The sequence below is a fragment of the Diprion similis genome, chromosome 1 (assembly GCF_021155765.1).
Source record: "Diprion similis isolate iyDipSimi1 chromosome 1, iyDipSimi1.1, whole genome shotgun sequence".
In the NCBI taxonomy this organism is placed as follows: domain Eukaryota; kingdom Metazoa; phylum Arthropoda; class Insecta; order Hymenoptera; family Diprionidae; genus Diprion; species Diprion similis.
The window spans coordinates 1,113,039-1,127,400 of NC_060105.1; the positions used below are offsets into that span (position 1 = coordinate 1,113,039).

Genomic DNA, 14,362 nt, shown 5'->3' on the forward strand with positions numbered 1-14,362 from the left:
TCTCACAGTTTTCTTCGGCTATAAGATACCCAATCATCGATCCATCCACCCGTAGCTTTACTTTTTAAAAGAAGAAGAAAAGGGGGAGGGAACAAAGAAAACAAATTACAGTGATAAGAAACACGGAATAAAAAATTAGAAACGGGGTAACGATCGTAATGCGTATACTATATACAATCGATGGGCGGTGCATTGTTTGTGAGAAACTGAGAAGTAGTTGTTACGAGGCGAGAAAAAAAAATTCCTAGTTTCGTGATATTTGCATTCAAAAGTGTGTCGAAATGTATTCGAATCGCTTGTTGGGTTATTTCGGTTCATTTGAATCACCGTGAGGTTGTTGAACGTCAAATAAATTCAAGAAAATTTATCTAGAAATGACTTGAAGTCACGTAAAATTCATTGAAACGAACCCGAATCGTTCAATATTAGCTTGAAAAAGGGAAATAAATTTTGATTACGAGGTTGGCACCTTGATTTTAGCTCAAGGTGCACACCTACTGCAGTTATGTTTGACTGATTGACACTTTTGCTTTGTATGATTATAATGTAAATTTGTTTAATCGTATGTTTATTCCTTAATTTTTCTTGTTCTTTTTTTCTTTTCACTTATTTTTGGCTTTTGCGTGAGACAATTCGGTGGATGGGTGTTAGTTAAAAGGCCAATGCTCTCTTGACGCTTTCACCTTGCATTTGTGTTTCGCTTTTCTTATGGATAGCAGCCACCTCCGATGAAATATGTACGCGCAAACTTATCGAAAGAGTGACTGAACCCACTAGCTGCGGAAATTTAAACGAAAGAGTTCAATCTCTATGACGAAATACAACCCGCAGAAGTGAAAGATAAAAAATCTCACCGCCTCGGTCCCGTGTTCAATTTATATATTTACAACTATTTTTAATACACTACTTGTCGACGACTATCGTTGTTCGCCGTTTCACTCCAGAAATCCCACTACCAGATGCCGATGTGTAATGCACGTAGGATAATTAATATCGCATCGCTGACCGAATGACATAGATAAAACGAACGTGGATTCCGATTTGTCCTCGAACCTGGAGGTGGAAAACGGTCTGGTTTCTCAAATTTGAACGAGATTCATCCTGGGGATTATTTATATTAGCAGCTTAGTTGCGTAATCGTATAGGTATACGTAGAGCCGTGACTTACGTTGGTAAGTCGTAAATCAATCGATGTAATTGAAATAGTACGGAAAATATATTGAAGGTAAAAAGTGTGTTCGTTTTTTAATGCTGTGTGGAAAAATGAGCGTTATTTTGAACATTGCACATAAATTAAAGGCGTGCAGGATGCAAGCGGAAGTGAGGCATAAAACTCGAATTATCCATGAAACAACACTGCTGTGTGTAACCTACTGTAATATTATTGCTGCAGCGTTGAAATTCAACAAAGCCTCGAACCACCTATACGTAATACGTAACAACGCGGTTACGATCGACCGATAGTTTTTCCCGGCATCGAAGCCGATTGTGGTGCAGCTGGATCAAGAACCTCGTTTCACACCGTGCGAATAGTTTATATTATCGCTATATCGATCGACGAAGGATAAACGTAAAATACAACCCGTGAGAATTACTCCTTGCAATAATCACCGCCTCCTTCTTTACAGTCAGCTGACTGAGAGTGATTAGCGATATTTTTAATGAAATTATTATTGCGGACACGAATCACAATCGCGAAATTTTCAACACTTCGATCGGCAAGAATTCGGAAGACGTAAAGGGAAAGGGAAAAAATGAAGAGTATAAAAAAAAAGTCGTATTAACAAGCAAGTGTTAATTGTTTGACGTAGAAAGTTGTCTATAGGTATATAGGTGTGTGTGACAATAAAATTGTTGCTCGTATTATACTGCAACTGCGGTATCATCGGCAGCTTCAATCGGCTGCTGCAGGATGAAATTATATAAAACGGATTTGTTTAGGTAACAGGCCACCGATTGCAGCGCAATTTTAATTCTTCATGGCTGAGATGATGGCGGTGTCTTTTAACCGAGAGGTAGCCAAGTCATACTTTTGCCGGTGTTGCAGACCCTCCGTGGTGGGGGAGAATGAACCCGTCTCCGTTTCGTTGAGTCAATATAAAGCCATTCAACGGAGCAGGCTAGCCATTTGGTGAGAAGTGATATGGATCAGCGAACAAGTTTACTATAGAGGTAAAGATAGATAAATCACTCGTGTGTCTTAGACGAAGCATTCGCCATCGTTCATGATGGGACTCCGCAAGGTAAGAAGACACAACAAACACTTTTCGACTTTAACGTTTTTTTTCCTATCAAAGAATAAGATTCGGACCAACAGCGAGAAAACTAGAATTCCATTTCATTGATCGGAATATTCGTTGAAACTGCACATGAATTGACATAAAATTTCGTTGACTATTAAAATTACAGCAGATGTTGGTGGTTCTTGTGGGCTTGATGTCACTGGCCAACGCTAATTACCATTACGAGCGTTACAACGTGTTTAATTTCGACGGTGCTGAAGAACCAAACCGGAAGCCATGGTTCTTCGAGGACTACTCAAGCCCCTATAAGCGGCATGAGATTGGAGGTGGCGGGTTCCACGAACCGGCGAAGAAATCCTCGAAGGAAGCGTACACTGACCCGGTAGAAGCGTATTTCACCGCAAGCACGAACGACGCGCCGGACAAGAAGAACCTGGACTTCAAAAAGGCCGTTTCCGCCTTCTACACGTTGACGGATTCCGATCCCGAGACGTACAAGTCGATAATCATGAAATCCGGAGCGCCGTACTGCCAGGAGACAAAGAACAAGGTGCCGAAGAAGCGGTACCGCAGGGACGCGATGACTTGCTACAAGTGTAAGGACCCGAAGAACGGAGCGACCTACGAACAGTGCTCGTACACATCTCAACCTCAGGCCAGCGTCACCGTGAATCGTTACCAGTCGCCTCCCAGTCAACCGAGGTACCGCCGATCTAACGCCAGGAAGGAGAAGACGGCGACAAAGTCCGGGGATAGGTTCGCCAAGGAGTACTTGGTCCCAGCGTCGTCCGACGAGGTTCCCACCGAGTACAAGAAGAAGAGCGAGCACTGCAGCAAGGTCGTCAAGGACTCGATGGTCTGCATGGTCTGCAAGGACCCCGAGACCAACGGCAAGTACGAGCAATGCTCGTACACCAACCAGCCCGACGACAAGGCCTACGCCTACAGCAAGTCCAGCTCATTCGGGCTGCCCCATGACGAGAAGAAGCAAGCCGAAGAGTCCAGGGTACCGGCCAAGTCGACGAAGAGGAGTCACCAGCCGGAGGTCGAGTCCTACGATGGCTCGCATCCCGAAATGGACAAGTACATTGAGGAGCAGTCAGCGGCGATCAGAGATCGCCTACCAAAACGTAGGAGTGAGGCCCTCGTCTCCGAGGAGAGCGCGAAGCTCGAGTCCGGTTCCGAGGACATGACCGACGGTAGCTGCAAGAAGATCGTTAAGGGCTCGATGGTCTGCACTGTCTGCAAGGACCCCAAGACCGGCGGCAGCTACGAGCAGTGCGCCTACGCCAGTCATCCTAGCGACAAGGTCTACCAGTTCAGCAGACAGAAGTCCTTCGGGTACCCGGAAAGCCAGGAGCGAAAATCCTCCCCGCAGAAGGCCTCCGATTCCGAGGGGCCCGCTTCCTACTCCAGCGATGCCGCTGGCTATTCGGACGGCGATTACCCGGGGTACCAAGGGCCCACTTCCGACTACTACCAGCCCAGCGCTCAGCAGAAATCGGAGCGCCGAGAGCACCAGGGTGGCGAGGAGCCGGCTAAATACTACGAACAGAAACAGGACTACGATTACGTCCCGGAGTACAAGGTGGCCGGGGAGGGACCGTCGGTCGAGCATGTCAAGTCCGAGTCCGAGAAAATAGCAGAGGAGATAAAGGAGACCGACGATTGTAGGAAAGTCCAGAAGGACTCGATGACCTGCACGGTGTGCAAGGATCCGAAAACCGGTGGCGACTTCGAGCAGTGCTCGTACACTTACCAGCCGAACGACAAGGTCTTCTCGTTCAGCAGCGCCAAGTCATTTGGATCGCCGGATCCCGCGGAGCAGAAAAGCCAGGACTACGGATCCTCCGGGTCCTCCGGGTCCTCGTTGTACGGCGATGACCGCGGGAGCTACGGCGACGCCTCGGACAATAAGCCACACGTGACCAGCGGCGACACGCAGAACAAAGAGAAAGTCAGCGAATCAAGCGGCGAAGTTGGTGTTCAGGACCCCAGTAACGTCGACGTGCAGTTCTTCAGCACAAAGGACAAGAAGAAGGAGATAGCCAAGGTGCTGAGCGACTTCCAACAGGAGGATAGGTCCAAGTGCAAGAAGGTGATTCGCGACAAGCTGACCTGCTACCAGTGCACCGACGACGATGGGATGCAGAAGGAGGAGTGCATCTTCGTCGCGGAACAGGAACCCGCCAAGGACCGGGTCGCCTATCACGAAGTCAAGGAGTACCAGCTCGACCCCGCCGCCTCCGTCAACCTGCCCGAAGAGTATCGCGTCACCAAATCGAGCAGAAACGGGGCACCGCTTGCCCCGAAGAAGAGGAAGACCAGGAAGACTCGTCCCGTACAGTATTTATACCTCGACGATGCCGATTCTTCGGCCACCGAAAACGAGGAACAGCAAAGCGATCCTAGGGGAGAGGTATTCGAGGATCCGGTCGAGGTCCGGGAAAACGAGGAGGAGAAGACCGTCCCCTACGACATTGACGAAGAGACTAAACCCGTTTTTGACAAAGCCCTGGGCATGACTTTGCCTCGCTACATGTTGACCACCTCCGAACACGAGGCGGAATTTGACGAGGTTGTCGCATCCGGTTAAAAATTGCGGATTATTATTGCAATGAACTGTTTGGATTGTAAAATGTGATTCACGGCCGAGTGTATTTGTACTTTTTCTTTTTTTTTTGTTTTTTATTTCATATCTTGACCAACGTAACACAATTCTCTCCCATAAGTGGTGATTTTACAATTAGTAGAAGTTCGATTTAACCGAAGAAAGAAAGAGAGAGAGAGAGATCGTCGTGCAGATTTAATCAACGTGTCTATACTTGTTACAAATACCGCTGCACACTACAGCAATAAAATTGAAAATTATTTTTCAATTTATTGAATCGATTACTGTAATAAAATTGTATCAGCTCCACACGTACGGAGCATAAATATTGTTTTGAAAAAAACTTGGGTGAAATAGTCGAGGTTCGATCTATAACTGAAGAAAATTTTTATCTACTTAACATATTATTTACGTATACAGATAAAGAGAGAGAGAGAGGGGAATTAATTGTTCAAGCCTGATCATGCACCGTTGTTATTTAGTTTGTAAGATGTTACATTATCGATGTAATTGTTATTCGGTTTGTAATCAAGTATATGTCCCCAACACTTTGCAGAATATATATATATATATATATACTAAACAGCGAGGAATCTAAAACTGGGTTAAACTTATAGAGAGTTACAAAGAGAATGAATTTTGGTTAGTTAATTAAAGTACACGAATATATTTAGAGACGAAAATGTCGACGATAAATGTTCAACAATTATTATACAGAGTCTTTTTTCGAATATCATTCGCATGTCCAATACATCTTAAATTGCAATTATGTGCTTTAATTTTTTCGAAGCTAGGAAAAAAAAAAAAAAACTCAGCAGAATATTTTTAGTCCGAAAGATTACTAATGTAGCTGTAAGGAGATTCCTAAAACTATATGTATAAGGTTTGCATTACTCAAATCTAGTTACGAAGTGAATTTTGTGCAATAGATTTTCACTCAGTTCTGTAACAGACCGAATGAAATACGTGGTTCAACGCTTTACAGGCATTTCTCCCCCCCCCCCCCCCCCCCACCGACCAACTGTTTTTTATTTTCTTCTTGTTTATTCTTTATTTTTAACAAACGATTTGTGAAACTACGCTGCTTGTTACGCTCAACTAATTCGTGATCGAAACTTTCGCTGAAATCGGCTCGTGCGCTCGCCCATGTCCTTTGCCATACAACAATACAAGTTGTGAAACTCTTGCAAGGTGGGTACGATCGAAGGGAATCCATGATTCTTCGAAAATAGCGCTCTCATTATAATTTATCATCCCAAAAAAAACTTCTCGTGTCAAATCATTCATGTGAATAATTTATGTATTTTTACGTCGTAGCGCGGAAGGTGTGAAGCTGTAGTTATTGATCTTTATCTCGAAGACTATCAGCTCGGCGATAAAAGCAAGGAAAGCGGGAACGAGGCACAACAAATATAGCATGAATATAGACTGTAGTTGAGCCAGCGTGTAACTATCGTAAGAATACGGTCTTTTACCGATTCTGTCAACCGTGTGATCTACGTTCATCCAGTACTCGTAGATCCCCGACTGGGTTATCCGCATTATGATCTTGTTCATCTCGTTGGTGAGGAACGAGCCTTTCGGTGTGACGATCACCGAATTGTACGAGATGACACACTCGTCCCGCAGAGGGTGAAACGTCGGGGTTTCACCAGCCCTTATGTACCCAGCCGTGATGTAATTGATGGTGGACAAATGGCGGAGGTAGGCGATGTCTTCGCCTCTGGATATCCGGGCCAAAGCTTCGTCCACCATCGTGATAACTTCGTATCGATTAAGCAGCTCGACTCTGTCGCTTTCCGGGGAAATCTGGTCCGTTAACATGTCGCGACTTGTCGCCGTCCCCGAGGTGCGAAGACCCGCGTCGAGAATCCCCTTCTCGTCGACGATCGTCGGCATCGGAGTTCTCGTCGAAAGGATCGAGGCCAGGGATGCCGAGTACGCCGTTGACAACACTCGGGAATAGTTCAGGTACAAGAGGAAAAACAATTTACAAAGCAGACTGGCTGGGGGACGGGGTATTGCGTGGGTCAGGCTCACCGAGATCACGTCGAAGGTGTCAAATCCAGGGATGTGGCTGTTTTCTGAATAGCATAAATAAGAAAAAATCACGATGTGATATGTAAAAATAGAGTCGATAGTCCGAATCAGCAGACCAAAATCTAAACGCATCATGTACATACAAGTTTGATTGAGAAAAAATTTTTCATCACAGACCTGAGTCACGGTCTTACCTGCTCTCAATTTCCGGATAACGTGACTCAGGACACCAGAAAGTAGAACCGAAAGAGTGGCCAGGATCCAAACGGCCGGAGAAAATACGGAGCTCAGAATGTGGCAGTCGTAATTCGCCCTCGCTGGGACAGTCCATACGATGCATTCGTGGTTGTAGGGCACCGTGAAATCGACGAGCATCGTCCTCCGTAAGGTAGGACGTATTTGTCCGATTCCCAGATGCACCTTCTCCTCGGCAACGTCGGCGATAATGCCGAGAGACGTGCCGTTTGGAAGTGTCATGAACTTCTCGGGTGCCGAGGGCTTCCTAACGATTGGTGTGAAATTCATCTGCTCCGCGATGCTCCGGATCAAATGTCCTTCGATTCCACCCACTATACGCGAAGTGTCGTTCTCGCCGTGGCGCAACTTCATCGTCGGCATCAGGTTCATCGTACCGATGAACATGGGACAGCCAAGTCCGTTTATGATTACGTTCTCTTCTTCGAAAACCGAGCAGTTTTTTACGAAGCCCTTTCCTGACGTCCATGTATTTAATGGTACAACATGAGGGAAACAATTCGGTCCAACTACATTTTTGTAAACCCTCATCACCCCGGCGGTATCCAAACGTACGAACAGCATGTTCCATAGCTTGCTTCGTTCAGCATTTAACACCGCGTTGTACACTGTTTCGTACGTTGTGTTGTAGATCGATATCAACAACACCCTCCGGGATAGAACTGCAGATATTTGACCAATGGACGATTTCAATGCCGAATCGCTCAGCCCGTCGACGAAGAATAATATGACGCTGTCTGTGCCGGAATAAGAATAAGGGATGACGGCCTCTGGGTGAGTACCGATAAAACTCGGGGTGTAACCTTCTAGAACAACTTTCATTGCTTGCAGACAAATACTGTTATTCCCCAAAACCGTCACGTGGTCGGTGTCGATTTGATCTAAGGTAAACTTTTTCAAGTCGGTCATAAATTCGATCAACAATCTTTCCAATCTTAAATCCGCGCTTTCGTCGACTGACAGAGACGCCTTAACATCTACCATAAATCTCAGAACAACAATGATGAGGATCAGTTCTTTCTTCGTACTCGCAAACGTGGTCATTTCATTTACTTTTATTGCTCTTCCTTTATTCAGCCGCGATTATGACCGTTGAAATGCTAACGACACGTCTGCGCGACTCAACTGTGGGTTTACTTTGCCGGAAGTCAGTGCTCTGAGATGAGTTATAAATCACTGCTTCAGGATAAATAACATTCGACAGGCTTAACTTCACGGTGAATTACGTGTTTCGTAATTGACCAATTAACTTGGCAATCGCGGCCACCGGAAGGCGAGCAAACACCTAAGTTGACGCCGTTGCAAAGCACGATTCAAAGTGTATCACCGTTGTAGGTACACGATCATAGAGTGATTCAAAGTTTACGATTACCGAAATGTTATATGAAGAAGTTTTTTCATTTTGTTATCGAAGCGAGCGAGTAAAATACTACTTCCTTCTGAACCTAGCGAACGTCCTTTCATTCCGTTTATAGTAAAAATCGTTCTGATCTCAACGCGAGTGACATCGAGTATTGACTTTTCACCAAGCTGTACTCGTTTTCCTGTTTCTTGTATAAAACAAACTCTCATTAGACTCCTATGTGCCTACTTAATCATAGCGTGCCATGTCGTCATATACATTATAAAATTCAGCGTGCAAGGAGTGGTGGAAGAAAACATTGGTTTAGTAAGCCAAGCGCAAACAGGCGCGTTGTTTTGGCCCTTGCGCTTATCTTCATATCAAATCACGTGTCATTATGTTCAAACACCAATCAAACACTGTCAGGCTTGGATAGAACCACGCGCGAAAACAAGCATTGCTCACTAACAGCAAATAAATTCGATTCCAAAGTGAGTATTATTATGTGATACTTATAACGGTATCTACGATCTTCGAGTTCTCTCAGCTTGGCGGTTGCAGCGGTATTGCCGGTATGTGTAGACCAGTAATTCCCCCGCCCAAACAAGAGTACAAATGATCACGGGGATGGTGTACATGTAAAACATCTGACTAAACTTTTCACGAGTTGATCTCTGCAGCTCTTCGATTGTATTTGGCGTCACAGAGTATGAAGCCGATCCAGGATCAATCCGGTCCCATATCGAGTTATTTCGCTTCCAATGATCTAGGATCCCGGTTTCCATCAGACGTTGGACGATCATGCTCACCTGTGCAGTGATTGGTGATCCTTTTTCGAAAATCATTACAGTGCCATAGGTGAGGACGTGGTCGTCCAGGACATCGTAGGATACCGCGGTGTGGTGTTTGACGTCTAGTTTTCGGTGATAGGCTAGATATGCGAATGTGGTGAGGTAGACCTGGTTCTGGTCGAGCTCGACCTGGCGCAGAGCTTTTGGCGCGTCGTTGTCGACCACGAAGCGTTTTAGCACTAAGGGCATCAGGTTTTCCTCAATTTGATCATCGAGTATGCGGAGTCCAAAATCGTGACCCTTTATCGTTAAATTCGCCTTCAGGATCCCCGCGATGTCGACAATTGCCAAGTCGCCGCTGTCAACCGTCAGTATCGAGGCCAGAGACGTCTTGTACGCCGTTGTTATCACCATGGCATAACAAATATAGATCATAAGCAGAGCTTGAGCTGCTGTCGATGCCGGACAACGAATTATCGTGCTACTCAAAGTCGTTCCAACGCTGTCCAAAAGTATTCTCGAACATTCTTGCTCCTTTCGCTCACCTGTAAAAAGATAAAGAGAAATCCACACGTCAATCTCTTGCGGAACGACGTCGTTACTGTCACGTGCCAAACTCACCATCTCTGTTCAGGGGAAATAAATGACCAACAACATTTGCGATGGCTGAGTATAAGAAGAAAGTCAGACCAATAAGGACCCATATTTTCCACGAGAACTCTGCGGCGATGATGCTGTGCCGCCATTCCGTTATCCGAGGAACGTACCAGACCAGGTACTCCTGTCCGTATGCAGTCGATATGTCGACATCGGTGACAACTCTTTCAGTCGGACGTATCTGGTTGATGCCAATGCTGATGTCTCCGGTTGCGCATCTCGTTAAAATTGCGTCTTCCTTGTGATTTGCCTCGGGTTTTGTGTTGTCGAAGGGCTGGACCAGAGGAGTGAAGTTCATCTTATCAGCAATTGCTAAAATCAAGTTGCCTTCGGTTCCCCCGTTGATTTTGACACCGCCGTTATCGTCCTCTTCAAGATAAATCCACGGCGGTGAGTTCCCGGTACCGATGGACAAAGGACACCCGAGGAAATCGAGTAAATGATTCTCGTATTCATCTAACTTCGTCAGATCACGTCCGGGCTCCCAGTCAGTGATTAATCCGAGCCCAATTGAGCAGTTATCAAGTAATTGATGGCTGTAAACTTTCACCGAATCTTCATTGTGGTGGACAAAAACGGCCAATTTCTTATTTGTGACGAAGATCTCGCGGAGCAGTATTTCGATGATGCGGACATCGACGTTCCCTCCGAATATCAGGAAGATCCGGGTTCTGCTAGAGCCGAATAGGTTCCTCATCACTTTCGCTACGTAGTCGTTGCTGACACTGGCAAGAAAGCAGATTATCGCTTTTGACGGGCCAAACCATTTTGGCGTGAAAGTTTCCTCTCTGTTGCTACTGATTGTGAGGATCGAAGGAAAGTATTCCAGCAAGAGTCTGGTCAATCCCATCCTGTCCTCCGATGCTCCCGTTATTGCCAAGTGCCACAGGTCGTGTTTCTCTAGGATAATTTTAAATTCCTCAAAGAATATCCTAGTCCTGACGACGTCGCTCGTCGGAGGAATTTTGTCCTTCAGATAATAGGATCTGGACGAATGCGCGTGATGGTAAATTACAAAGACAATAACAATTATTACGTAATTGAAGAAATTCATGACGCAGTTTCTCCTCGGTTGTAAGATTTATTTTATGCCAAAGTTAGCGTTGAACGGACACCGTTAAAATTTCGTTCTTTGCGAATGAGCTTACCGTTCTACCTCCCGAGACGAAAAATTACTTTTTTTTTCTGATAGATCGGACAACAAATAAATATTGAAATCCATCAGTAACTTGGTCTAATAAATCGCTAGCCGTGTCACACGCGTGCAAACAAACCGACAACCACACTGAAAAAAGTGAAACGTATACCGCTTGACAAATATGTGTTTCGAGCAGCCTTGGTTGTACCGATATTATGATAAATTACTTTGCAAATAGACTTCTCGAAACTTTCTTTCCGTTCTTACACCAGAATTGTTGTTATTTTTTTTTTTTTTTTTTAGCTCATGAAGCCATTGATACGCAAATTGAACACGATCAGTTCAGCAATGAATGTCAAGACGGCTGGAATGAGACAGAACAAGTAGAGAATAAATATGGGCCGCAGTCGACTCAAAGAATAACTCGTGAAGTGAGAACCACTGTGAGTATACGATTTTTCACCGATCAATCCAGCTGTTTTATCTATGTGCATCCAGTATTGGTAAATACCAGACTGGCTGATCCGCATTAAGAGCTCATTCATGTCACCCGTGAGAGAAGATCCCTTCGGAGTGACGATCACGGCGCTGTAAGAAATCACGCAATCTAGTAAAGGGTAATACGTCATGGGTTTTCCTAAACTTAAATCTGTAACCACAGCTTGATTTATGGTGGACAAATGACGGAGGTACGCGATGTCCTCCCCCGCGGATAACCTCCTCAAGCCTTCATGCATCGACGTTATCACCTCAAACCGATTTAGCAACTCGGCTCTGGTGCTGTTTCGGTCGATCTGATCAGCCAGCATGTGACGGCTGGATTGCGTCCCTGTGGTCCGGAGTCCTGCGTCCAGGATTCCTCTCTCATCGGTAATTATAGGCGCGGTAATTGATGTGGCCAAAACAGACGCCAGGGATGTCGAATAGGCGGTCGATATCACTCGGGAATACTTCAGGTAGAGCAGGAAGAACAGTTTCCCAATGAAACTGGCTGGCTGACGCGGGATTGCGTAGGTCAGTGACAGGGAAATCACGTCAAGGATCGAGATCGTTGGGTGACATCGACGCTGGTTTCCTGCAAGCAAGTGGAAGTCAGGGTTACTCGCGATGCTCTCACATCCATGAAACCCCGTGACTTACGTGTCTCCAGCTTCGAAGCGACGTGAGTCAGGCAGCAGGTGAAAAGAACAGTAAGGATGATCAGAGTCCAAGTGTAAGGTGAAAACACCGAGAGTAGAATGTCGTTGTACTTCGTCTTCATCGGCAAAGTCCATACTATGCATTCGTGATTATAGGGCCCGACGAAGTCGACGATTTCGGCTCTCTCTAGGGTGGGTCTTATCTGTCCGATTCCCAGATGCGCCTCATCTTGGGCCACCTCTCCAACAATCCCCAGAATCGAGCCGTTGGACGCGATCGACCATTGCTCGTTGACGGACGGTACCTTTACGACGGGCACGAAATTCATCTGGTTAGCAAGGATCAGGATCAAGTGTCCTTCGATGCCGCCCGTTATCCGCGGCACGTTGTTATTCTCCTCGCGTTGCAGTATCATCGTCGGGGTGATGGACATGGTGCTGACAATCAGCGGACATCCGAATCCATTGACGGTCCCATTCAGCCGGTCGAACACCGATCGTTTATTCAAAAAACCACCGCCCGGTGTCCACACGTTTGTCACTACCACCTCGAGACGGCATTTCCGGTCCAATTCTGCTCGGTATATCTTTATTTCCCGGCCATCGAGACGCGCGAACGATACGTTCCTCAACCTCATATTTCTAGCCATCTTCATCACCGTCGATATTTTCTCGTCCGTTACATTCTCGCTGGTCGATATTAACAAGGTCCTGCAGCCGAAGCTGTTGGGCAATTTTGCGAAGGACCAACTTACTGTCGAATCGTTCAACCCATCGACGAAGTACAGCACGACGCTGTCTGCGTCCCAGTAAGAGAAACGCATGGCAGCCTCGACTCGATTGGCGACCAGATAGGCGGTGTGGTCATCCGGGACAAGTTTTGTCGCTTGAAGGGAAATTTCGTTCCCTCCTAAGACCATTAGGTGATGAATATGCAGCTTGTCCAAGTTCGACTTCTTCAAGTCAGTCATGAATTCGAGCAACAGATCTTCGATCCTCAGACCAGCGTCGTCTTTGGTTAGCAGAGACGCGTTAATATCCTCGAGATGGTGCAGAAGCATTGTGACAATGAGCAGCGTTTTCACTTTCGGCAAAATCATTTCGATTCTTAATTCATCTGGACCTTGCGGATTGCGTCTATTACACTTTGAGTCCAGGATAGAACTTTATTCTGACCGAAAACTCTGCTGTGAAACGAACTGACCAGATTTTCCCAGTCTTATTGAACCATTTGCGAAATACTTGCGAGGGATGTTTGATCAATTAATGTAATAACCTCGGCCACTCGGTGACGGACAAACACGGGTTACACTTCAACTTGTCTGGTAGCAAGTAAGTGATTATCAAGTACAATGCTTAGTACATCGATCGGTACAAGTTGAGGCTACATGGAAAGCATCAAATGGGTTTGGAATTCATAGAATTCGAAGTTTCGGAGTGCATTGAAAATTCTACCGGTTTCGGAAGGAAGAGAAATTGAATAAGAATAATTCGAAAATATGTCTTACGTATCGATGAACCTAAAATATTTTTGCGTGTAGGTACCGCTGGGAAAAGGATATCGGAACACCATTAGCATCGTACTATAATAAATCGTCTCGTTTTGACGGGTACATGTTGACTCCGTCATCCAGTTCTTGGCGCGTGTTCCCATACTTGAAGTTGACGTGACAATAAATGGAATGGAAGGTTACGTTGGGCATAGTGATACACGGCGATTTATCAAGTATCGCTTGAGTGAAATTTACATGTAAACGTTGATGGATTACTCTAGATATCAATGGTAGAATAGTTGGAAAGACTGAGTTTGAAAAACTACGTGAACTATGAATCTCTGAAATTTTTGGGACAGCAATTTTTGCAGAGGATTAGATACCGTTTAAGAAAAAAAAAATAAAAAAAAAAAATAAACTTGAATGCAGCCCGAGGTGTCGTTGGCCCTTGACACTGCCTTGGGCCTAGTGTTCCAGATGCTTCGACAATTCGGCATCGTAAAACAATCTCTGAGTCACGAATCTGCCTATTTTCACTCGTATGGTGAGGCTCTTGCGATCGTCTCGATGCCCGAGACCATTGGCGAGTTCGTTGTTGCAGGTTGAAAAGTTGGACTTTAACGATTAGACGAGGGGGAGGCTCGCGTATCGGC

General features: G+C 45.6%; 3 protein-coding genes across 8 annotated transcripts in view; 2 read left to right on the top strand and 1 right to left on the bottom strand.

Moving 5' to 3' along the window:
- The window catches only part of LOC124416630 (ionotropic receptor 25a), a 29,725-nt gene that overhangs the window by 8,017 nt on the left and 7,346 nt on the right, over window positions 1–14,362 (top strand). For 2 of the 3 annotated variants that reach the window (XM_046897878.1, XM_046897895.1), the window contains one exon: window positions 1,942–2,066. The exons of the other annotated variant lie outside the window; for it this stretch is intronic. The gene's annotated coding sequence lies outside the window, so the exon portion shown is untranslated. Of the gene's footprint in view, window positions 1–1,941; window positions 2,067–14,362 lie in introns of those variants that run through there. 3 annotated transcript variants of the gene reach the window in all.
- Window positions 2,010–4,970, top strand: LOC124416661. Of its 4 annotated transcripts, none has more exons than XM_046897936.1 (3): window positions 2,010–2,131; window positions 2,205–2,243; window positions 2,410–4,970. In XM_046897936.1, the coding sequence occupies exons 2-3, from the start codon at window positions 2,226–2,228 to the stop codon at window positions 4,837–4,839; spliced, it is 2,448 nt and encodes an 815-aa protein (XP_046753892.1). In that variant the 5' UTR covers window positions 2,010–2,131; window positions 2,205–2,225; the 3' UTR covers window positions 4,840–4,970. The 4 variants fall into 4 exon arrangements, with proteins under 4 accessions (XP_046753892.1, XP_046753910.1, XP_046753899.1 ...); XM_046897954.1 differs by having other exon boundaries at window positions 2,413–4,970; XM_046897943.1 differs by having other exon boundaries at window positions 2,103–2,243; window positions 2,413–4,970.
- Window positions 6,151–8,193, bottom strand: LOC124406871. The gene is made up of 2 exons (XM_046882532.1): window positions 7,089–8,193; window positions 6,151–6,938 (listed from the first exon to the last, which is right to left on the bottom strand). Exons 1-2 carry the CDS (start codon window positions 8,191–8,193, stop codon window positions 6,151–6,153), a joined length of 1,893 nt encoding a protein of 630 aa, XP_046738488.1.

Excerpts from the sequence above, each read along its gene's own strand:
- LOC124406871 (XM_046882532.1), bottom strand. The coding sequence starts at position 8,193 with ATGACCACGTTTGCGAGTACGAAGAAAGAACTGATCCTCATCATTGTT. Across the intron at positions 6,939-7,088 it reads TATCCGGAAATTGAGAGCAG|AAAACAGCCACATCCCTGGA; the intron begins GTAAGACCGTGA and ends TATGCTATTCAG.